The sequence below is a fragment of the Leptonychotes weddellii genome, chromosome 10 (assembly GCF_054177405.1).
Source record: "Leptonychotes weddellii isolate Sample4059 chromosome 10, ASM5417740v2, whole genome shotgun sequence".
Classification (NCBI taxonomy): domain Eukaryota; kingdom Metazoa; phylum Chordata; class Mammalia; order Carnivora; family Phocidae; genus Leptonychotes; species Leptonychotes weddellii.
In genome coordinates this window covers 13022297-13047295 of record NC_138378.1, presented here as the reverse complement: position 1 = coordinate 13047295, position 24999 = coordinate 13022297, and the positions used below count along the sequence as shown (strand labels likewise).

At 54.7% G+C, this 24999-nt stretch overlaps 1 protein-coding gene across 1 annotated transcript in view; it reads right to left on the bottom strand.

Annotated features, from left to right (window-relative positions):
• Positions 1 to 14576: 14576 nt before the first annotated feature.
• The window catches only part of CDH22 (cadherin 22), a 66450-nt gene continuing 56027 nt past the window's right edge, over positions 14577 to 24999 (bottom strand). Inside the window, exons 8-11 of the mRNA XM_081832656.1 lie at positions 24256 to 24377; positions 24024 to 24141; positions 18090 to 18341; positions 14577 to 15162 (exon numbers count right to left, since the gene is read on the bottom strand). Coding sequence (XP_081688782.1) covers positions 14594 to 15162; positions 18090 to 18341; positions 24024 to 24141; positions 24256 to 24377 — 1061 coding nt within the window. The 3' untranslated portion in view covers positions 14577 to 14593. The remainder of the gene's footprint in view (positions 15163 to 18089; positions 18342 to 24023; positions 24142 to 24255; positions 24378 to 24999) is intronic.

Genomic DNA, 24999 nt, shown 5'->3' with positions numbered 1-24999 from the left:
TGCTGCTATAAACTGCAGCGGCCTGGGTTGTGCGCCCCTCCGCAGCGCTCCCAGTCCTGCCTCCAGGTCGGGGCACGGCTCTGCCCTTTGTGCTTCTAAAACCACCAGCTGCTCCCAGTTCACAGGCGCGTGACTCCGCCGCTCAGGGTTTCCACCCCGGAGGTTGCAGTTCACCGGCGGGACCCCGGCGCACCGGGTTTCCGTCTCAGAGGCTGCAGTTCGCGTGCGCGCGACCGTCGCTCTGGTTTCTGTGCAGGGGTGCTGCGGTTGGCGTTTGCGCGACCCCGCCGGTCTGGTCCTCCACCCCGGGGGCTGCCCTAAAGTTCTTTCCCATCGCTACTGGTCTGCGAGTCTGTGCCTGTCCCCAGCGCGCGAGGCTGTCACTCACCGGTGGTGTAGGATCCCCACGGCCAGGCACCCTCCTGCCTCCGTTTATCCTCCGATATCTGCCCACAGGATCACGGCTCTCCCCTTCCTACCTCAAAACCAACCGCCTGCGATATTCTGTTTGTAGAGATCCAGATCTTACATCTCAGGCTGGTTTCGTGGGTGCTCAGAGTGGTCTGGTAGTTATCCAGCTCAATTCCAGGGACCAGTTGAAATAGGGGCCCCTACTCCTCTGCCATCTTTCCCCCCTCCCCATCACCCCTGCCTTCTGACCTGAGATACAGATCCCATGGTGCTCGGATCTTGGAGACAGCCAGGTGACTGACAGAGATCAGAGGTTAGATGTTGCCGAGAGAGAGAGAGAGAGAGAGAGAGAGAGAGAGAGAGAGATTGTTCTCTGTTGCCATGTGGTCAACCCCATCTGCAGTGAGAGTGCTCTCATCCCAAGCTGCTGTGTGGCAATGACTTTGGTGGCATTGGGTGACCTGGCTTCAGGGGCTGCCAACCACCATCCACAGGAGCCAGGCTCTGGAATCAGATCAATTTGGGTTCCGGTGCTGACTCTGCCACATCCTTGCTGTGTGACTTTAGGCAACTTCCTTCACCTCTCTGAGCCCGTTTCCTCAACTGTGAAGTGGGCTCCTTAGTGGTGGGGCCTGACTCCTAGGGTTGCCCTGAGGATCTGGATTAGGTGGTGCTGGGGAGTGGGTGGCATGCAGTGGGTGTGGAATACATGGTAGGTGGACTGAGCCTTCCCCATCCCGGGGTGGCCCTCTGGGAGGTACTGGGCCGTCAGCTCTGCCAGGGGTCATGGCTGGATCTGCACAAAGCTGGCATCTGCAGAGAGGCTGGGCTGATGACGAGAGCTTGTGTACCCCCGCCTCAGCCTACCTGCCCACCCCGCTGCCAGCCAGAGTTGATGGCAACTGGCTCCCCAGCCTGCAGGCAGCTACTGACGTTTTTATGGGCAGATCACAGGTAATGAGCTTTCCCTCCAGTACCTGGGGACATTCTAGAAAATGGTATTCGAATTGGAGAGTGGGAGCAGGGAGAGTAGGATGGGGAGGTGAGAGGCCCTCCCTGCCTCTCCCCATCTCCATCCCCACTCCCACCCCCACTGCAAAGGAGAGAATCAGGTGAAGGCATCAGACTCACATGGGGGCCCAGAACCACAGGGGTGGGGCAGTAGGCGGGTTTGTCTTCTGTTTCAGGATTACTTCATATTGAACTCTGGTCTTGGGGGCTGATTGCCTGGAATTACAGATGGCACTGACTTTGCTCCAAAGGTCATCCTTTCTTCCATCCATCCATCCATCCATTCATCCATCCATCCATCCAATCTTTCCTTCCTTCCATCCATCCACCCATTCACCATCCACCCACTATCCACCCATCCATCCATCTATCCACTACCATCCACCCACTCACCATCCATCTACCATCCACCATCCATCCATCCATCCATCCATCCACATTCCATCCTCCATCCACCCATCCACCCACCATCCATTCACCAGTCATCCACCATCCATCCATCCACCAGCTTGTCCAACCAATAGGCAGTTATGGAGCATTCTCCTTGGCTAGGCACTGGGTAAGTTTCTGAGGATAAGGTAGTAGGGTGGCCAACAGGAAAAAGAAAAAGTTCCTGTCCTTCCCATTCACTCACTTATTCATCTATTCAAAGGATATTTATTGAGTTCCTATTATGTGCCAGGCACTGTGGCTAATGGAGATACAGAGATGACTACCAAGTACACAGTCCCTATGCTTGGGGGCATCAGTGAGGATGCCTACCCAGGGCTTTGGAGATGGACACTGATGGGTGCTCCTGAAAATATAGATGATGGGTTTGCAAGGGCACTGGTGAACCTTGGTGGTGCCCCAAAGTCACTGACAGTGTCCTCAGGGGATTGGTGCTAGGCATTGTTGTGCTCCCAAGGACATTGGTAATGGCCATTGAGGTGCTCTTATCGTATAAGGGGTGGGCCCTGGTGCTGAGCACTAGTGGTGCTCTTGATGACATTAGCGATGGGCACTGTGAGGGATCAGTCTTTGCTTCTGCTGCAGATCTCAGTTCACCTTCCGCATTTGGTCTCCCTTTCCCCAGTCAATGACAGCTTCTGCAGGAAGACAGACCTTGGGATGACACTGTGGTCCACCATGTGATGTGATGGTGGTCATCCCACCGCGTCCTCCCACTGGCAGGGCTGGCTCCCCAGCTGGAAGCCAATTGATCCCCTTGCCTGGGATTCTCTCTGTGGCTAGAATGTCATTTTCCACAGAAAAACCCTCTTTCTTGCAATTACTGAGAATTACTTACAAAGAGAGAGAGAGTGTGCGTATTGATTACCACCCCCGAGAAGCTCAGGAATCATTTAGAGTAGATTAACCTAACTTTCTTTTGCCTTTTGGGAAGTTAGACTGTAAGTTATTTAAGGAGATTAATCAGCTCATCAGAGAACCAGACAATTGTCCCGCCTCTTCTATTCTTTTTGGGCTACCTGGGACCATGTCATTTTTCACTCTGCCTTTGAAATATCTTTTTTCCACCACGCTGTGTGCATTTCCACCATTACTACCCGGTTCAGTTAAGCGGGGTCCTCTGTGGGCTCCTCTTTGGGGAAAAGGTAGGCACATCTCTGGCTGCCATTCGTTTACCCGGACAGCCCTATTGCCCAGACCCCCTATCTGGGCATAACCTCAGAGAGGCCCGGCCCACCCCAGGCAAGTCTCCGTCATTCAAGCCCTGCTCTGCAGCTGTCACATAAGAAGGGTCCAACCATTCTGTTTCCAGTGGCTTTTCTGTGAGGCTCTCACATCAGTTCTGCAGACGTCAGTCCTACCCATGAACACCCGAGTTTCCAGGCGCAACTCAGGCCCTCATCCTCCCCCTCCCTTCCAGGAAGCCTTCCCAGACTGTGCCTCATGCTGGGGACACTGGTTTTGCTCACAGAGGTGGAGAGGAGGGGAGGTGAGAGGAGAGTAAGGGAGCCAGAGAGAGGCAGCCGAGAAGACTGGAAGGAGGAAAAGGGGAAAGGCTCCAGGGTAGGATTCAACATCTGCCCGACTCCACTGCACGCCTGATGTCTTCACCCTGTGCGGGCAGAAAAAGGGCAGGTATGGAGTCAGACAGACCAGAGTTCAGATATCGGCTCCAGCCTTTCCTGGCTGAGCTTTAGGTCCCTCATTATTTAAAGGGGACGATAGCAGTTCCCACCTCATAAGGTTTTCTGATCCCAAATGAGGTCATGTATGTAACATGTTTAGCACAAAGCCCGGCACTTAGTAGGTGCTCGACTGATAGCAGACAGCTAACCCCAGGCCCCAGACCTGATGGACAGACCCCCGTGGACCATCCGTGAAGACCTACTGTGTGGTCTGGAACTGTGTCTCTGTCTTGGGGACCCCCATTCCTCCTCCCCATCCCCCTGTCCCCAGGTAGATGCTGATGGGGCAGCCAGTGCCCCTGGGTCTTTGGGAGGAGAGGCTGAGAGGCTCAGCTCCTGGGGTCTGGGCTGGGAAGCAGCTCCTTTTCAGAACATTGCAGGCCCTCACTGCCCCCTCTCTGCCATTTCTCTCCTTTTCCAGGAAAAAAGTTTGAAGTCGAATGGGTCCCAAGGTGGGATATTTTCCAAATGTCAGTGCAATCTGCGGTACATTACAGCTAAATGTGATCATCTCAGTGCTGGGCTTTGAATGTCAGCGCACCGGCCAGGATGGAGTAACAAACAGCAGGTTGATGGCCGGGTGGGGGGGGGCGTGGGGGTGGGGGTGGGTGGGCTTGGCTCCCCCTCTCCTGGGAAATCACCCTGGGGGGTGAGGGAACGGGGCCATATCTGGGCTCCGCTGGCAGGGACTGTGGGTCTCTGTGGGGACATGCAGAGGGCCGGCGAGGTGTCCTGTGTGTTTTGTGCGCATGTGTGTGTACCCCTGCTCCCGTGTTTCCCTGCCGGAACACCGCTTCATTGTCATCGCGTGTCGGTGTTACACCTCAGCCACCCTGGGAGCATGTTCCTGAGGACAGGCCGAGATCTGTGTGTCCCCCATCTTGAGGGGTCACTGTCCGTCTGCCCGTGTGTTCAAACACATAAGTAGAACTCCTGGAAAGATGTACACATAGTCTCCCTAACTAAACACGAGACTGCGTGTATCCGGGTAGATACAGACCCCATCTATCTCAGGGGGCCTTTTCCGTGTCGTGAACACTCTCTTCCTGTGCCTCCACGTGTGGTTGTGTGTGCGCGTGCAGTTGTGTGTGTTTCTGTGTTTATGTGATTGTGTGTACGTGTGTCTATAGTCTCAGGAGTTCAGTGCGTGTGTGTGTGTCTAGGTTTGCAAATCCCCTTCCGACTACAGAGGTAGATGGGGAAACCGGAGTGGGGCGGGGGCCCTCTGCTTCGCTGCCCTCGTGGTGGGGCGTTCTGACGGCTGTCCGCTCTGCGGAGCCTGTGATTGGCGGGGCGGGATGGGGATTAAATTGCCTCCAATTACTAGGGAGTGAGTGGTGAGCGGTGAGACCACAGGGATGCTGTGTGCGTGCCAGGATCTGCCAGCCACAACGGGGTTAAAAAGTCCTGTGTATGCAGACAGCCTCTGTGTGTGTGTGTGCCCGTGAATGCCTGTGTCCTTGTGTTTTGGGTCTTTGTGTGTGGGTGTATAAGCTAATGAGAATGCACAGGAGCAGATCTGTGTCGTGTGTGATCGTGAGGTCAGAGATGTGTCTCTGCGCATCCATCTCAACACGACTGTCATTGTGCCCATGTGGGTGTGCTAGCACGCGGCTGTGTGTCTGGGGGTGTTGCGTGTCTCCACGGCTCTGAGCAGCTGCATAAGAATAAGATGTGTAAGAGTCTACGTGTGTCTTTGTGTGCGCGGGTTCCGTGTGAGTGTCTTTGTGTGCCTTTGTGTACATGAGTGGGGCTCTGAGGTTTTCTCTGAATGGAGAGTCTGTGTGTGTGTGTGTGTGTATGTGTGTGAGTGTGTGTCTGCGGTTAATTGTGTGTATGTGTGTGTGTGTGTGTGTGTGTCTGAGTGAATCAACGGGTATGAAGGAAGAACACGAGAGGAAATTCTACCCCATCCCTACCACATCCCAACTGGCGTCAGGCTCCCGAGGCCTCCTCCCTCAGATTGCACAAGCCTGCACCGGAGGGCGGAGGACACACACAGCCCCGGTAAGGGAGCCCAGCGAGGGGTCTGTGGTGACGGCTGCTGCTGAGCCTGGGATGGGGCATGTCCCCCTAAAATTCACATGTTGCTGTCCTAACCGGCCGTACTTTAGAATGTGACCTTATATGGAAATAGGGTCATTGAAGATGTGATTGGCCAAGATGAGGTCACACTGGGGTTGGGTGGTGCCCTCATCTGATGTGACTGGTGTCCTCAGAAGGGGAAGTCTGGACGAGAGACAGATACAGAGAGGGAAGATAGTATGAAGAGACACGGGAGAAGGCAGCACGCAGAGGGAAGGGGGGAGAGAGGCCTGACTCTCACAGACCTTCCCTCCCAGCCCTCCAAAGGAACCAGCCCTCCAAAGGAACCATTTCAGTCTTCCTGCCTCCAGGACTGTGGAATAATAAAGCCCGCTTGTTTAGACTACTCGGCTTCTGGTGCTTTGTTGCAGCTGCCCTACCAAGCAGAGGTGGGGGACCTGTAAGGTTAAAAGCGCTTCTCCTTCTGGCCTCTTCTGCTCCCAGAAGACCCATTTCACAGGTTTCTCTGTGGTCCTCAGCTGGCCGGCACATCTTCGTTCTGCCCAGCGGGATCCAGCTCGGAGCCCTCAGCCCCAAACCTCAGTTTATCGGCCCTTCTTCTGGGTTAGATAACCCTACCTCTGCCCCTCTCCCAACCCCTCTCCTGTCCTGGGATCTTAGCTTCCTCCAACCTCTCCTGGCAAGGCTGGGCTTTTTCACCTTTCCAGGGGTGAGCACATCTCCCCATTTTTTTCCCTCTGCCCCACCTGGCTCTGTGTTCTACATATAGCAGGTGCCCACTAGAGGTCTCTGAAGGATTCCAGGCTTGCGGCCTCTTTCTGGGCTTGGAGTGGGAAGAGGACTCAACCCCACTGCTCACTCACCCACATGAAGCCTCTCGTCCATGTCCTGATAGCTGTCGTTTGTTTTGCTCTTACTCTATCCTGGGGCTGAGCTGGGCACGAGTGTGGGTCACTTTGTCCTCCAAACAACCCTGTGAGGTAGGTACTATTTTTAGCCCCATTTTCCAAAGGAGAACCTGATCACAGGGAGGGGAAATAAATGGTCTAAGATCACACCTTAGGATTCTCGAATGTTAGATTGGGAAGGGACTTTAGGGGTCAGTTGGGTTACCCTTCTCCCCTGCCCCCATTTTACAGTTGGAGAAACTGAGGTCAAAATGGCTCTTCTCCTTCCACCCACACCTGATGCTTTCTCAGAGTTCACCTGGACCCTCTGATCCCATGACTCTGCATTCTGCTCAGGCCTCCCTTGTTCTTAGGACTCTAGCTATCCTGTAGATGAAGGTGACCAGCAAAGCTCGTGAGCCCCTCCTCTTTCCTGAGCTCCAGCCCTGAATTTCCACATCTAGTACACATGGCCTGTAGGCCCCTCAAAATCAACATACCCAAACCACACTGACTTCCCAAGATCCTGGATCATAGGCTTCTCCTGAGTTCCCTGGCCCATTACGAGCTCCACTGTCCTTATCCCTCAAGCCTGGATACCTTCTATATCCTTTGACCTTGGACCTTCTCTACCCCCATCTCTATACACCCACCCTACTCCTGATGGGTCTTCCTCTTAAATATTTCTCGAATCCACTGTTGCTGGCCCAGATTAGGCCTCAATATCTCTCGCTGAGATTCCTGTGTCAGTTACTTGTACCTGCTAGAATTACACTTGGCTGCTCGGGACAGAAAAACAAAATAACAGTGACTCCAACGACTGGAAATTTTTTTTTTTTAAGATTTTATTTATTTATTTGACAGAGAGAGACACAGCGAGAGAGGGAACACAAGCAGGGGGAGTGGGAGGGGGAGAAGCAGGCTTCTCGCCGAGCAGGGAGCCCGATGCGGGGCTTGATCCCAGGACCCCGGGATCATGACCTGAGCTGAAGGCAGACGCTTAACCATCTGAGCCACCCAGGCGCCCCCCAACGATTGGAAATTTATTTCTCTCTCATGGAATCCAGGTATGGGTGGGGGCAGTTCAGGGCTAGTGTTGTGGCCCCATGAAGTTGAAAGGAACTAAGTCTCCTTCTAGTTCATTGTTTGGCCATCCATAGGGTACAGCCTTTGTCCTCATGGCCCAAGGTAGCTGCTTGAGCTCCAGCCATCTCAGCTCTATTCACCCAGCAGAAAGGAGGATAAGCAGGAAAAAAAGGCAAAAAGCATTGGTCAACAGTCTTTGGAGGAGGTGTCCCAGAAGTGCCATGTGACAATTCTACTTGGATTGTATTGGCTGCAAGTCAGTCCACACAATACATCGCTGTGATGGAGGCCAGGAAATGTGGTCCTTGTGATAGTGGCCATGTGCCCAGCTGAAAATGGGGGGTTCTTTGATTAAAGAGGAAAGTGAGACTGTGACCCCCTCACCTCTTCACAGGTCTCCCTCTCTCTTCTCTCACCCTCCAATCTACCTTGGACACAGCAGCCAGGGGGATCTGTCTAAGATGCTAATCCATATATAGATTTGCCAGATATGGCAAATAAAAATACAAGATTCCCAGTTCAATGTGAATTTCAGATAAACAATGACTAAGTGTTTTAGTTTAAGTATGTCCTGTGCAATATTTAGAACATATTAATGCTAAAATAATTATTTGGTATTTATCTGAAATCCACATTAAACTGGGCACCCTGTATTTTATCTGTCAGCCCTAAGTCCCTTTCGTGGTTCTCCACTGTTCTCCTGAAAAGGCCTAAGCTCTTGGGAAGGGTTTTTCTGGGCCCCTCACAATCTGCCCTCCACCTGCCCTGCCCAGCCCAGTGTTTCCTGAACAAGCCCTGCACAGCTACTGTGTTTCCAAGCCTTCCAGTCCTTGCTTAAGTTGTTCCATTGGCCGGGAAGCAATTCTCCATCCAAGAAGTCCTGTGAATTCAGGAGGGACCATGGCCCCCGTGTTTCCGTGTTCCTGTGACATGGGGTGAGAGATTATTTGATGAATGAAGTAAGTCCAAGCGACGAGGTTGGAGTGGCCACCTGGACTCACGACTCTTTCCCCAGTGCTCTCTACACCCCGGCTGGCTCACGTGGGCCCAGAGCTGGGATTCATCTCCTGGGCTTTCGTTCTTTGTGAGCATGGCGGCCCCCAGCACACAGGGGGTTAAGCCAGCCTTGGAGTTGGGCGCTGGAGCCCACAGAGTCCTTCCTGACAATAAAGCTAATGAATCCCTCCTTGCCGGTTTCTCTTGCACAATAACATTTAATCATCATTTGCACAGCAGATGAGAAGTTTGCGGCAGATGCAATTCTGCATGAGTGGCGATTTCTGTGTGTTGGCACTATTCCTGCTGTCCCCAGCACACCTGACAATCGGGGACCAGGGCAGGCTGCACCCTAGGGGGGGCTGTGTGCACCCGCGTGCCAGGGTTCTGACCCCATGCACGCGTGGGAGATGGGCTTCAGAGGCACAGGTTTGTGTGTGTGCGTGCTTGTGCGTGGAGCCAGGCTCATGTGGCGTGGCTGTGTGTGAACCATGCTGGGCCTGCCTGAAGGTACACGTGGCTAGAGATGCTTAGGTGACTGCGGACTGCAGTCCGGAAGTGGAGGTACACACATGTAGGCAGGCAGATGTGGGGGGGTATATATCGTTGTTTTGCTTTTCTTTTTCTTTTTTTTTTGAGAGAGAGAAAGAGAGAAAGAGAGAGGGGAGGGGCAGAGGGAGAGAGAGAGAGAGAGAGAATTCCAAGAAGGTCCCATGCTCCACGCAGAGCCTGATGTGGGGCTCGATCCCATGACCCTGAGATCATGACCTGAGCTGATACCAAGAGTTGGATGCTTAACCGACTGAGCCACCCAAGCGCCCCTGCTTCGTGTAGTTCTGTACGCTTGTTGGAGGATGCCTTGTTGTTTAGATGTTTGTGAGTGATCGTGTTTATTTTGTACTCACAGACTCAAGTGCTCACGTGTTCAAACAGGTCTATAGGCATTATGCCCTGGAATTTAGAGTTTGTAACTGACTGCTCCTGAGGCTACACATGCTTTCCCATGCAAGCATGCAAATGTGCAAATGGCAGTATGAATGTGTGCCTGGGGCTAGGAGTTCGTGCGCACAAGCCCAACTGAGGGGAGACACATATACGTACCGGGTAACCGCATGGGAGCGTCATGAATGTGTACGAGTGCATGCTTGCATGGGACATTGGAAGCGTATCAGCGGACACACACGCACACGCATGTAAGAGAACACACCTATGGAAGGTACATGTATGCTTTGTGTACCAATGTGAGTGCACCCGTGAGAGCTGGCCTGCAGCCCCCGTGGAGTGCGCGGGCGCGTGAGCACACGTGCAGAGCTGCAGATGTGCTCTGTGTGCACGGCTGTGAGCAGGCATGGGTCCGCACTGTGCACCCGGGTGGGAGCACGTCTGAGGGTCCACACGTGCAGACACCCACGTGCTCGTGCGCCCATGTGCACACACTGAAGCGTAAACCCTCTGCCCTCAGAGTGAGGGCTGACAGGGTTACGTTTTCCAAAGGCTCCGCGGCCAGGGACAGAGCTGGCCCCGAGAGCGCTTGCTGGCAGGAGGTAAGTGGAGCCGCTGATTCGTGACCCAGGGGTGGGCCGTGCTGACGGCTGGCTGACGGATGCGGGCGCTTAGCCGGCCCCTATGACAGCAGCTGGCTCTCTCAGCTGCCTGAATCAGGAGGTGGGAGGTTAGTTCTTGACCTGGGTGCTCGGCGCCAGCCTCCCCGTTCCCCGGCGCGTGCCCACAGCCACATGCAGACACACGCACAGCGGTACACGCCAGAGACGCGGACCTGGGCGTGCACGGGAGCCCCACCGCCACCTTGCTCCCCAGCTTGGCCATCTGTCTGCCGTGCCTCCCCTCTCCCCAGCCGCTCCTCTCCCCACACCCCCTCCGCCCCAAACTCTGCCCAGAACCTGAGTCGTCCTGGTCCTGTGCGGACTCGTGGGGTGTGTGTGTGCAATGACGCACACTTACAGGCTCCGTGCCCTCGAGCAAGCCTCTCCTCGTCTGTGAGCCCTGGATCCCTCATCTGTAAAACAGGGAGAATTGTGTACCTGCTTAAAATTGAACAATGCAACTTATGTAAAGAGCTAAACAGAGTAAACATAGAGTCCACCCTCCATGGGTTTTACCTGTGCTGGTGATGATTACATGCAGGGCTTAGAACAGCGCCTGGCATGCAGCAAGGGCTAGGGAAGTGTGTGGTCACCATTACCTTCCGCATTGTCGCTGTCATTAATACCCCCTGCTCTCAAATTCCTGGCCAATTATAGGCCAATTCTTGCTCATGACCCTGAATCCTCCTTTATCCCGTGATGATGACAGTGACAGAGACAATGACAGTAAAGGGGAATTCTTTTCATTTTCCCTGAGGCTTTGAAAAGAGGGCAGACATGGTAAATGGAAGGCTCATTGCTTTCTGAGCGCCTTGATAGAGTTGGGTGTGGCCAATTAGAGCCCGGAGCTGGGAGAGTCTGGGGAGGCCGTGCTCTCTGCTCGGCACAGGGAGAGGATTTGAAGCTCCTGGGGGCATTTGGTGGGAACGAAAGCGACAGATGGCCAAAGGCTGTGTACTCCACTACAAGACCCTTCTCTGTGACCCCAGACCCTCAGAACAGTTGCTCACAAAATGCTTGCCATCCTTGGCGTTCGTGGACACCTGGTGGAGCCCAGTACAGGGGCTGGACTCACTGGATTTCACTCTTGGGCTGGCTCAGGGCCCTGTGGGGACACAGGAGTTGGAAGCAGAGGGGACTGAGGGAGCATGGCCTTTCCCTCCACGGCCCACTCCAGAACGAGAAGAAATCATGAGGAGGCTGAGGACTCGCACAGGCCGGACAACGCAGCAGCGAGCGGAGAACAAGCTCTCCGGGGCACAGACAGCAACATCAGATGCGCCCGGTGCTTCCTGTGTGCCCCCCACTGTGTGTGCTGCTCATGTGGGAGGTGCCGAGCCGCAGAGCACCTCGGTGAAATCCTGGCATCTCTCTTTATCAGCTATTTGATCTCGGGCAAGGGACTCAACCTTTTTGCGCCTCAGTTCCTCACCCATAAAATGAGGGTACTTATTGGGTGGTTGCGGGATTAGATGAGTTCGTTCACGTGATATGCTTGCAGCAGTGCCTGGCACATGGGAGATGCTCCGTAAGTATCAGGTATCAGCGGTCATTACTGCATTTTATCCTCACGAGCACCTTATGGAGTAGATGTTCCGAGTATGTGCACTTTATGGATAAGAAAACAGAAGCACAGAGAAGGTAAATAACATGTCCAAAGTCACACAGCTGGTAAATGGTACAGAGCCAGAGGCTCAGAAGGTGAATCTAGATGAATAATATTCTTTATTTCTGGCAGGATCTTAACTCTGTGTGACCTTGGGAAGGTCACTCCCCATGTGAGCGATTTGGAAGATGTTCAAGGATGCTTGTGACTCCACGTTTGTACGTCCCTCTGGACAGGTAAACTGACTGTACCCTCCTTCTCTGCACGGGCAGAATCTGTCAAGGCAACCGGCATATGTGGAAAGAACAGAGACTTGGAATTAGGGGTCCTGTGTTGTCCCAGCTCTGTCCTAGACCAGCTGGGTGACCTTGAGCCAGTCACTTTACTCCTCTGGATCTCAGTTTCCCCTCTACAATGGAGAGAGCAAAAACCAATCTGAGAAATGTCACTGGGATTCTGTATGTGACAGCTGAGCACATGCAATGAGAGAGGGGACCACATGTCTCCCCAAGGGTCCCCGAGTTACCATGCCCGCTTGTAGAAGCGATAGATACAGGAACATGGACCAAGCGTCCTACACGGGATGAGGGTCCTAATGTCACCCCATTTGGAACTACCTTGCTCGGCCCGTATACCTGCCATCAGGACACGTGCTCAAGTGCAGCAAAGCATCCAGTTCCTTGGCTTGGCCTTCGAGTTCTTTCTCCACCTGCCTCCAACCAGCCTTCCCTGCCTCACATCTCACCATTGCTCCACGCAGTGATCCAGCCCCTGGGACCACACACGGTCCCTAAAGCCACCACAGGCTTCTGGCCTCTCCCCTCCCCCTGCCTTTGCAGATGCTTTTCTCTCTGCATGGAATGCTCTTGCTTGCTTGGTCATCTCATACATCTCATTCTTCAAGATGCAGCTGGAGTCACCTCCTCTGGGAAGCCCTCCATAAATTATTCAATCTTTCTTCAGTGTTTTCAGGACCTTGTTCTGTTAGTTCTGCTACAGCTCTTATCAAGTGCGTTATTATTGGCTGCTTCTGCCCATCACGCCCAGCCCTCTGGGGCCTTGAGCTGCTGGAAGGCAGGAAGTACTTCCGATCTGTGTTAACGTTGGGTGCGTTACTACCTTCTGGGCTTCAGTTTCCTCACCTGTGAAGTGGGGCTGACAGTATCTAATTTAGATGAAATAATACAGGTAAGGCACTCGGGCATAATGACCATCTCTGGATCTGTCACAGTTGACCTTGGCAAATGTGGAGGGAATCAATGAATGATCCCTGGGAGAGTAAAAATAAATACGTAAATAAATAAAAATAAAGCTAATGAGCATCCATTAAGCATTTTCAATGCGTCAGGAAGGCACTGGGATCAGAGCTTAACATGCATTATCTCCTTGAAGCCTCTTAACAACCCTTTAAGGGAGGGAGTATCATTAGCCCCATTTTACAGATGAGTAAACTGAGGCTTCGGCAGTTGAGGACCTTGATGAAGGCTGCCCAGCTAGCAGGAGCGGGAATTCACAGCTGCTCAATGTGGAATGAATGACTCACTTGGGGGTGGGCTGGGAGGACAACTGATTTATATCTTGTCATCAAAGGGTTTTAGAGCTGGAGGCTCTTGAAGACAACTTAACCCTGAAGTTCTTAACTTGGGGACGGTCCATGGATGGGGAGACTGATGGGCTCCCAGACCAAACAGATAAGGTCCCCATCATGCCCAGTGGCTTCCGGCCCCTCCATCTGCTGTCAACCCTCCCACGTCACCGACAGTCCCAGAGCTGCCCAGCTTGTCCTCTCTTGGCACCCCTGCCAGGGGTCCTCTCCCAGTCCCCCCTGAGACTCCAGAAGGCTCCACAGTCACTGGGAATGTCCCTATCTCCTACTCTGGGCAGGAACAGAGCTGACAATTGGGGCCATTTCCTTCTCTGTTGGAGATGTTGGGAGAAGGGGAGAGCGACTGGGTGAGGGAGAGAGCCCGGCCGGTGGGCTTCTGATAATGACAAAAATAACCATAGTATCAAAGGCTAACATTTATTGAACACCTACTATGTGCCAGGCTCTGTCCTAACCACGTGACACATGACCACTTTTTGTCCTCACAACTCTTCGAGGTAGGTTCTGTTATGAGCCTCATGTGACACACGAGGGAAGTGAGGCCCAGAGAAGTGAGGTAACTTGCCCAAGGCCAGGCAGCTGGGAAGTCAGTGTCAGAGGCTCCACCGTTCTGGCTAGGTGTCCTTGGACGGGCCACAGCCACTTCTCTGGGTGGCCTTCTCCATCTGCTGCCTGCAGGGCCCCACCTCATGGTTTCCGTGACGACTAAGATGGTCTCTGTACAGTGTCCCAGCACACAGTAGGCGCTTAGTAAATGAACAGCCTTCCTTCTCTCTTAACTCCGATGGGGGAGACCTGGGAGGGGGGACACCTCAGCAGCACCCTCCCTCCAGAGGTCGTCCCCCAGCTGGGAGTGGGTAACCCGCCCCTTCACGCAGCAACGCCGCTCCATCTCCCCCTCTATCCCGACAGCCACGCAGTGCCAGGTCCCATTGCAGTTTTAATGACCGTTGCTGGTAATTCCGGCACGTCTGGGCGAAAGCGGCACCACGCATCACCCCACCCCGGGGCGGGGCGTGGGGAGGTGCGTCGGGGAGTCCATCCCCCTACAAGTCCCCCTCCTGTCCGGCCGCCCTCGGAGGGTGGGAGGGCTGGGGAAGGGGCTGAGCCGGGGAAATGCTTCGTCCTGGGGCCCCGTCGGGCCCTGGGTGGGCCGGGAGGCGCGCCCCGACGGCAGGGCGGGGGGGGGCGGTGCGGGTGGTAGGCTAGGAGGCCTGGGCCTCGTCGTCCGCGCGGTGGCCCGCGTAGAGCGCGGCCAGGGGCCGGAAGCGCGGGCCCCAGCCGCTGAGATAGGCGAAGTCCTGCTCGGAGCCCGAAGAACCGCTGTGCAGCGAGCTGAGCGAGGCGGCCGGCGAGTCCGCGCCCTCGAAGGCGTAGGTCTGGAAGGCGTCGTAGGGCGGCACTGACAGGTCCCCGTCCGCCAGCGCCACCTTGCGGCTGATGAAGTCCCTGAACACCGAGAAGTCCGGCTCGGGGCTCGGTGGCCCCTGCGGGAGCGAGTGGCGCTCTGAGGGCAGGCGGGCCTGCGGGGGGCTGCCCGCGCCCCCGCTCCCGCTCGGGCCCCCGCCGCCGCCGCCGCCCCCGTCGCCGCCCTTGAGCTCGCCGCCGAAGTCGTAAAGGCTCCGCAGCGCCGACATGTCGTAGGCCTCGGTGTCCTGCTCGCCGCCGCCCTCGTCGTTGTATTTGATGACGTTGTCCCGCATGTCCTCGTCCTCGTCGGAGCTCAGGTGGCTCTTGTGGTGGCGCCTGAGGGTGAGGATCAGCAGCACCAGCACTGCGGGGGAGACAGAAGGGGCAAGTGAGGGCTGAGGCCTGCCTAGGACATTCCGGGGACCCCTACCCCCCACCCCTCACACACAGCAATGCTGGCCCAGCCTAACCGCTGGTTCAAATTTCCTAGATTTCTGTGCAAAAGGACGTTTCCTACGGTCAGAACTGCACTGGCTATATGGGTAGGTAGTGAGCTACCCATCTTGGGAGGTGTGCAAATCGAGGCTAGACCACCGGGCTGCGGTTGCAGTACTGACGGCAGTGTTAAGAGATTTCATGGGTGTTGGGGGCTGGACCCAACCTCTGATGTCTCCATCCTCAACTCTATGAAGAGATACAACTTGAGAGGTCTCTAGGCTCTGGGGGGTGCAAAGGGGGCAGTTGAGGGGCAGATGGGGCTGGGGGAATGAAAGATGTCTTGAACCTGACTTCTCTTTTACCCTCGCTCTCCTCTGTCTATTCCAGAAGTCCTGAGCACCTTCTTAGCCCTTTGGGTCTCAGGTCAAGATGTCCTCTGCAGGAGGCACCCCCCCCCAAGAGCTCCAGGTCAGGTTCAGTGCCTTCACCTCCAAACTCCCCTGGTGAGGAGTTTCTCCCTCTGTCACACGGGTTCTCAGAGCACAGCTGCTGGACCACCAGCAGCAGCATCTCCTGGGAACTTGCTAGAAATGTGACATCTCGGATCCTGTCCTAGATCTACTGGCAGTCTGTCTTGATGAAGCCTCCAGGTGATGCCCAGGCAGCTCAGGTTTGTGAACCACAGCTTCCCCCACCCCAAACACACACTCTAAACTCCCCCTCGGGGCCCCAGGAAGTGTTCCCCTAGCTCGGTGCCTGGCAGGCAGTAAGCCCTTGAAGGGTGCTTGTTGAGTGAATGACTGACTGAAGAAGTGGATGGAGACGTGGTGAGTGTAAGGATGAAGAATGAGAGCACCGCTCCTTCTTTGCTTTCTGCACTTGACTTCCAGGACTCCACATTCTCTCCTCCTCCCGCCTCGCTGATCATTCATTCTCCACCTTCTAAACAGGCTTCTCCTCGCCTGTCTGACCCCTTAACATCAGCCGTCCCTGGATTTGGTCCTTGGGCCTTATCCACACCCCTCTGTGGGTGCTATCCTGCAGTCCATTTCGAGGCTGACCACGCCCACATCTCAGCCTTCAGCTTGGACTTACTTCTCCCCTGAAATCTAGATCGTCCTTCCAGTTTCCTCAACAAGTCCTCTGGGCTGACCAAGTCCTCACACTGAACACGTCTAACCTTGAAATAATCTTCCCCCTTCCCTGCCCTCAGTCTCCCCCATCTCCATGATGGCAACCCTAACTTTCCTGTTACTCAGGGCTTTGTGGGTTTTTTTATTCGTAGATGGATCCCGGTGCCTGCAATAGTTTAGCACATGGGGTTGTGGGGGTGGGGGGGACTCGCTGGATGGATAAATAAGGAGCTGATGAACCATTGAGAGAATTAAATGGGTAGGTGAGTGGGTGCATGGAGAGACACACGCTGGGTACCATGCCAGGCACTGGATTCTTCTTGTTGCTCCTAACATCTGCAACCAGGCCAGCGGCCAGAGCCAGCTGCTAGGGCCATGGGGCCGGGTTCCAGCCCACGACCTAACAAGGTGGCACATGACAGGGAGGGGGGTGGGGCCCGGGAACAGGTCCGGAGGGAGGGAAGGTGTCAGGAGAGAAGTGGGATAGATCGATGGACAGCTTTCGGAGCGGAGGCTGGGAGCTGCAGAGGGGGATGCCTGAGAGAGCAGATGGTGGGGAGTGCGGGCGGCGGGCAACAGATGTGCCAGGCCTGATCAGCGATTCCGCCCGTCACCTTTAGAACACTGATGTGCACTTTCTTCGTTTGTGGGCAATTAGGCAGAAATTTGTTTGCACTGCCTCGGAAAATGAAACCGCTGTAAAGTGCACCCTCTGGAAAAAGGGTTTCTGAGCCATGGGCTGGGGAGGGGAGAGAAGGGGGGCCCGGGCCTCGCAGCTAGGAGGAGACTGCCCAGGGCCTCTGCAGGGACCCAAGGAGTTGTGGCTTGGCCACTGGCAGGTTCTCGGTGGGTTGGGCAGTGGCCACCACGCCAGTGGCAGGGGGCAGGCGGCTGACATCTCCCAGGGAACTGAGCAGAGCTGGTATCTGCAATCTGGACCACTCTTGGGTTCCCCGAGCTCTGGCTGGTCGCTAAAGTCCAGCAGCCAGAGCGGAGGTGAGGCCTTTCTGCTGCGACGGGGTTGGGGAGGGGGGTGGATTTATGGCCCCTGGAATCCAGCTTAGCTCCTAGAACTTGACCTCTTCACTGGCGACACTTTGTGGGTTCCACTGGCTGCTGATGGGGTTGCTACCAGAGTAGATTTTGCCTCCCCAGATGTCTTAAGATTTTGCCCCAGCTGCCCCCGGGGTTTTGCCCCAGCTGAGATTCATAGCAGGTGGCGTAGTTAAAGGGAACACAAGGTGAGGAGGCCTGATTTCCAGTTGGAAGACTACGTACCCTTATGTAAGCCACTTAACCCCTGAGAGCCTCACTTTCCTCCTCGGAAAAATGGGGATGAAACACCTGGCTACATGGTTGTGAGGAACACAAGAGCCTTTTTTCGCTAGAAGGACTTTACTAAAAGTCCTACATGGAGCATAAAAAAGGACGGTGGACATGAGAGATTTTTTTAATAATATGCTTGTTTTTAAAAACGTAGAGGGTGGCCAACATGCAAGGAGTCTCAGGTGGGGCTGACATTTTCTGGAATTGGTGGTGGGGCTGCTCGGTTCTTAGAAGACTTGTCACGGGACCCACACGCTAGAGCTCGGACATCATTTGGGCCGCCCTTCCTGGTGGGAGAGGGAAGCTGAGGCCCCCGCGGGGTTTCCCGGGAAGGACATCCAGGGCCCCAGGGTGAAGGCCAGCAGGGCGGGGGCGTGGCTCTGGCCGGACTCACCGACCAGGATGAGGACGCAGACCAGGAGCGCGATGAGGGCGCCGGGGCTCAGGGAAGTGGCCATGACGAAGGCTGTGGTGTTGCAGGACTGGATGGTCCCCGAGCTGTCACAGCCGCAAATGCGGATGGTGAGCGTGCCCGTGCTGCTCAGCGTGGGCGGCCCGCTGTCCACCACCAGGATGGGCAGGAAGAACACGTCCTGCTCCTGCCGGTTGAAGCCCAGGTGCTGTGTGTGCACCGCGGCCGTATTGTCTGCTCCAGAAAGAGGCAGTGGTGTGTGAGACGGCTTGGCCTCCCCTGTCCCGGCCACCTCCTGATGCCCCCTCGGGATTTGCCTCCCTCCGCCCCGAGCTCTTGCCTCCCAGTGACCCACGGATCTGGTCCCCGATCTCCGCAGCTTCTGCCCCCAGCTGCCTGACGATCCTGCTCCCAGCCGTGTAGCCCACAGTTCTGTCCTTAGCTGTCACAAGATGCTATTCCCAGCAGTCTCAAGATTCTGTCTTCAGCCATTCCAAGGTTTTGTCCCCAGCTGTGCCAAGGTCCTGTCCCCAGCTTTTCCAAGATTCTGTCCCCAGCTGGGCCAAGGTCCTGTCCCCGGCTATGTTAATTTTTTTTCCCTCATTCATTTCAACGGCCTTCTTTCGTTCTACCCCAGCTACCCAATGCACCCTGACTCTGGGGTCCTGGGGTCCTTGGGTTGTGGCTTACTGGGCCCCACACAAGTCCTGGGTCACGGACAAGACTGGGAATGTCTTCTCTCGCATCTGGCTTTGGCTGAGGGAGCTTTCTGTCGGGAGTCTAAGAGGCTGAGCCTGCTGGGCTGGGGGCATGGCCTCTGGGGCCTCATGAGGGGACTCGCATGCACCAAGGTCTCCTTTCTACATGTGCGACCAGAGAGGACAGTGAACTAACACAAGTCATATTCATGACACCCCTTCAGCCAGCTGCTGGGAATGCTAGGCAGGACTCAGGTGGCTCTCTGGTCTCGGAGCATGGGCTTTGGTGACAGGTGGTGCCCACTTTCCCCTGCCCTTCCTGCCTCTCCCACCCTCTCCTGTATGGGTCAGGCCACCCCTGAGCCTCCATCATTTTGATGCCAGTGTGGAGGCTCATACTCTGAGCTGGGCTGGCTGCTACCTCCACCCTTCACAGCCAGCTCCACACAAGGGGGCCCTGCGGGGGGCGTCCAGTCTCCCCTCCTGAGTCCTTCTCTTGCCCTCACAGCCTTCCGGCTAGTCTCTCTGCCCTCAGACTTCAGCAGTCTGGGTCCCTTCCCCAGCTCTGTGGCCCCTGTCAACCCAGTTCAGTTCCGGGCCTCCCCCAATCGTGGACACAATGCAGGAGAAAAGAGCTGACTTGTGACCTTGAGCACGTCTGTGACGCGAACTAGAGGTCCAGCTCAAACAAGATTGGTCATGGGTTGAAGCTCATGTGATGGTATCATGAGGTTTTGTGATATTATTCTATCTACTTTTACACACATTTGAAAATCTCCATTAAAATGTTTTAAAAAAAAATCATGCCGAGTCGATCATTTATTCGCTTGGGAGCTCACTTAGCTTCTCTGGACCTCAGTTTTCTCATCTGTAACTGAGGAAAATAGTAGCACATTGGTGTGAGGATTATGGTGAAATTCATGCCTAACCCTTAGAATGGGTCCCAGCCCCTGGAAATTCTCCATAAATGCCGGCGGTTCTTTCGGTCGCGCCCCATCCCCACGTCCCCTGCGCCGCACCCTGGGCCTGCTCTCCGTGTAGGCTGCCCTGCCTCTCCTCACCACGTTCCCGCTAGCGGGAACACCGTCCCCACCTTCTTGCTGGGTAAATTCCTCATCTGTCACGCTCCAGCTAAATGTCACCTCCTTCCTGTGGCCTCCGTTCTCGGCTTCCCCCTCCCCGCTCTGACTACGCAGGAGCCACACACATTTCTGCTACAGTGCTTATCACATGGCGTTAGGTTAGCATGTGCCCGTCTCTGCCCTGGCACCGAGCCAGACTCGAAGAATGACACTTGAATGAACTGCAACTTTTGGGGTAACTGGTGGTCCCGGGTCAGCTCCTCAAGCTCTGGCTTCAGCTGCCTGTCAAAGGGTAAATCAACCCCGGCTGTGAAAATATCTGCCTTCCCAAGGGGAAGAAAGGAGACTCAAGAGCAAGATGAGGAAAAGGGAATGATGTGGGCCTCCTCTGCTCTGACTACAGGCTTTCTATGCATCAAGGACTGTGTGGATGCTTTAAATATATAGTAATATTTAATTGTCCCAACCATCAAGAGTTGTGACATTATTTCCATTTTATATGTGTGGAAGTTGAGGTTCAGAGAGAAGTGACTTGTCTGGATTTATCCAGTGAATTGGTCACATAGCTATTTTTCCCATCCACCCATCAAATCATCCATCTATCCATCCCTCAACCATCCATCCATCCATCCATCCATTCATCTATCCATCCCTCATCCATCCATCCATCCAACCATCCATCCTCCAACCACTCATCCATGCAACCATCCATCCCTCATCCACCCATCCATCCTCCATCCATCCATCCATCTATCCTCTGTCCATCCATCCATCCATCCTCCACCCAGCCATCCAATAAATCTTTATTGAGTAACTACTATGTCCTAGGCACCATCCTAGTCGCAGGGAGAAAACAGTGGGGAGCTAAACCAACCATATTCCTGGGTGTGAGCTTATATTCTAATGTGAGAGACAAATGTTAATTGAATAAACCCACAATTTAGTCTACAATTACAAACCATGGTGAGTGCTAAGAAGGAAAAGTACAGGAAGAGCACCTAACAGAGGACCTGACTTAGTCTGAGAGAGGTCAGGGAGATCTTCTTGGAAGAAGTGGTATTATTGCCTAGTACTGAATGATGAGTTCAAGGAGAGGGGACAGCCGATGCAAAGGCCTCGAGGTTGGAAGAAGCATAATATGCTCAAGGAACTAAAGCAGTCCTTTGTGACTGGAGGGAGGAAGGTGATGGCTCGAGTGAGTCAAGGTCAAACTGGGGGCAGGGTGGGGCAGGGGCTCATCATGGAAAGTCTTAGAGGCCATAGTAAGGAATTGGGGTTATTTTTTTAAAAGCAATGGGAAGCCATTGATTGGTGGGTTTTAAGCCAAGAAGAGACCGAGCACGACAAATCATCCATTCACACCCTCTGGATGTCAGGATTATCTTAGCCCCTGAGGCTAGAGCATGAACAAGACAGACGTGGTCCCTGTCCTTGCTGAGCCTCCATTCTATGCAAGGGCGTTTCTAATCTAAAGCACAAGAGTGGATGTGGAAGATGAGTTAGGAAGATACTGTGTGTTTTAGGTGTGAGAGGATAGTGGGAGTAGAGGCACAGAGAAGTAGACAGATTTGAAAAATGAGTGGCTGGCTCTGGCTCAGCCTCAAATTCCCAAGCAAGAACAGAGGAGTGGAGAGGAGATGTTTGTTTCTCAGAGTTGCCGCCTTTGGCCATGGAGGCATATGTTCTCAGAGCTCTGGTCCGTGCCACTCCTCCACCCGACAAAAGGGGATCCCTGGGCATCATCCCTGAACCTCCCAAGCAGCCCTCCGGGGCAGCAGCTGGCTTCACCTGGGGAAGCCGCTGGTCACCCCAGCCCCTTTCCCCACCCTTCCAGGCAGGAACTGCGCCTAGCATTGTATCCATCCATCTGGCCTGACATACATCAGTGTCAATCCCTGGCTGCAAAAGCAATATTTATAAATCACGTTTCCAAACTGGCTACAAATGTGTACAAAGAAACAGATGGGTTGGGGTAGCTGTTTGTCACCCAGGATATTTATATGGTGAGGAGGAGGGGGCTTGGCAGGCCGTGGGAAGGGGCTAGGGGCCTGGCGGAGGAGCCCTTCCACGGCTGTGCTGAGCTTAACACATGGCTGCCACCCTCGCTCCTGGAGCTCCTTCCAGGGGGTCACGCGGGATGGGAGCTCCTGGCGGCTCCCCGTCAAAGAGAGGCAGTTGGGACAGAACTTCCGGCCCCTCGGGTTGGAAAGACTTGTGAACTTGGCGAGGTCAAGCCAGGGCTATTCGTATCTCCTGGGGCCAACTCAGGATACCACTGGAATAATGCGTGGGCAAGGTACTACCATTTGTTAAAATATTGAAATGCTTCCAAAAAGGTTTAAATAACTCTGACTCCACGAGCCCCAAGTCCTTCCCTGCTGCCTCAGCCTTCCCCCCATGCCCACCCCCAACTTTGACACAATCAAGCCACTAAGGGGGTAAAGCCTGGCACAGTGGGGGCTCCAGGGTCCTGTTCCAGGTTATTTATGGTCAGTGTCCCTTTCGGTTGGTCATCTGAACTGCACTGGTTGTGAAATATTTTTAATATTACTCTTGGAAATACAGAAGGTCTGGCTTCAGAGGCCACTGAGGTCCCTCCTTTTGGAGGGAAGGGTTGTAAGGGTCTTGGGGGTGATCCCAGACCTGTTCCAGGGTCAGAAAGGACCAACATGACCTGATCTCCTAGTCCTGGTATCCACTCATTCCACCCACGCAGGCCTCCTGTTCCTTGAACATCCTGGGCCTGCTCTCACCTCAGGGCCTTTGTACTTGCTGTTCCCTCCACCTGGATCATTCTTGGTCCAGTTATCAGCATGGCTCACTCCCTAATTTCCTTTAGAGTCATACTCACTATTGATTCCTTCAGAGATGGCTTCCCAGGCCCCCTTATTTAAAATAGCTCCTACTCTTACTCTGCTTTATTTTCCCCTGTTTTGTTTAACACATTTTATGGAACACCCACTATGTGCCAGGCCCTGCTCTAGGCACTCGGGGCCCAGCACTGAACAAAATCAAGTCTAGACTCTTGTCGAGGTTGCGTTATCTACCCTCCAGCCACTTAGCATCCCCAACATATTATTCACTTGTTTAATTTCTACCTCCCCTCACCAGAATGTCACCTCCACGAGGGCAGGGATTTTGTCTTGTTTGCCACTGTATTTCAGGGTTTAGAACAGTGCCTGATACAGAGGCACAGTGTTTCAGTAAATAATTGCTGAATGCAGGAAATGATGTGTTCCAGGTACTAACAATATACCTTCATCTTGGGGGGCCACCTAGCCATCTCAGGGGGCAGGCCCTTTCAGCCCCATTTTACAGATGACACAATGGAGGCTTAGGAAGTGCAGACCTTGCTGGGGCTGCACAGAGAGCCCCCAGCTGAGCCTGGCCTGGGACCCAGGGCCCTCACTCCCAGTCCACTGATGCCCTCCACGCACCCCCCCAACCCCCACCCCCAGTTCAGTGCTCGAAGGCTCAGACTTCAGCTTCTTGAGGAACTTGCTGGGGCACATCTCACAGTGGGATCAGCTCAGACTGGGCAGGGCAGTCACTTTCAAGGTGGCGAGCGAGCGAAAGCAGGAAGCACGCTGGATCTGAGACAGGGGTGGGTTGGAATCCCAGCCTGCCGCTGACTCCCCGTATGGCCCTGGGTGGGTCCCTTTCCTCCAAGAGTCTCCGTTTTATCACGGGTAAAATAGGGGGAGGGGTAAGGAAATCACCCCCCAGGGTGGCCGTGAGGATGCAAAGAGAAACATGAGTGGGATACAGCGCTTTTTAAACTGAAGGGTGGGAGTGTGTGCACGTGACTTATTTCAATCTTCAGTTAGACCAGGGGGCTCTTTCCATCCAGGACTCTGGCCCACCCACTCCTCATCTGTTCCCTCTCTGTATCTTTCCATTCTCTTCTCTTGGGGTGCCCCCTCTCCACTCTGCCCACCCGCCCCCGGCTTGTTCTTCAGGGTTTAGCCAGTGGGCTGGGGAACAGCTCTAGCTTGACCCAGATTTTCTGTGTGATCTTGGACCCAACGCTGGCCCTCTGGGTGCCTCAGTCTCTCCACCGGTAATACGGGAAGGGGAGGGGAGGCTAGGCCCCTCCTTTGTGCATCCTAGGATTTGGTGGTTCAGAGGTAACTCACCTTGGATGTCAAGCAGGGAGAAGTGAGGGTTGCTGGGAGCTTCGGGCACCAGGCGGAAATAGAAGCGGTGCCCACCCTGAGGCTCATCTCTGTCCACCACGCTGATGGTCTGGATCAGCTGAAGGGGTAGGATGGGGCAGGGAGCTGATGTGAGGCCTAGTCCACACTGGACCTGGGTAGAGGGTGTCCCAGCCAGTCCCAAGAACCCCCAGGCCCCAGCCCCTCCACCTACCTGTCCTGGCTTTGCGTCCTCACACACGGCTGCCTCGTAGGGAGTGGCCAGCTCTGGGGGATTGTCGTTCACATCCAGGATTCGGATTCTTAGGGATGCCCGGGAGAGCTGGGCATGATTGTCTGCGGCGAGAGCACAGGAGCGGGGTGAGCGGCCTCAAGTGTGAGACCTAGACAACCCCCCATCTGCCATGAGGACAAGGCGAGGCAGTGGGGTCACACTGAGAGATCTGTGGGTTGACCAGGCAGGGAACAGGATCCGGACTGAGGACAACGGGCATGAAGGGGTCACACCCCCACCACCACTCTCGCAGGCACCAACCTGCTGGCTTCGCCATTAGGCCGTTGCCATCCGAATGATGGTGTCCCCACTGCCCTATCCAAGGCACCACCCTCCTCATCTCTGTTATCACAAACACCAAGGCCATCCCCATCAGCGCCCTTACCAGCATGGCCAGCAGCACCCACGTGATCACTCTCTCTACCGCAAACACCATTACCAGCCCCGCCCTTACTACCATCACCCCCCATAAACACCCACGTCACCATCACATAGCTACCCCCGCTCCCACCCCCGGCCACACGATCATCACCACTGCCGTCAACCAGCATCCCATTCTCGACATCCCATCACCATCAAGGGCACAGAACGCACCCGGAGCATCCACATCCATTATTTCAGGTATCCATGTGGAAATCCTGTGCTTGGGTCAGTTTCTATCCCCTCTTTGCAGAAGAGAAACTT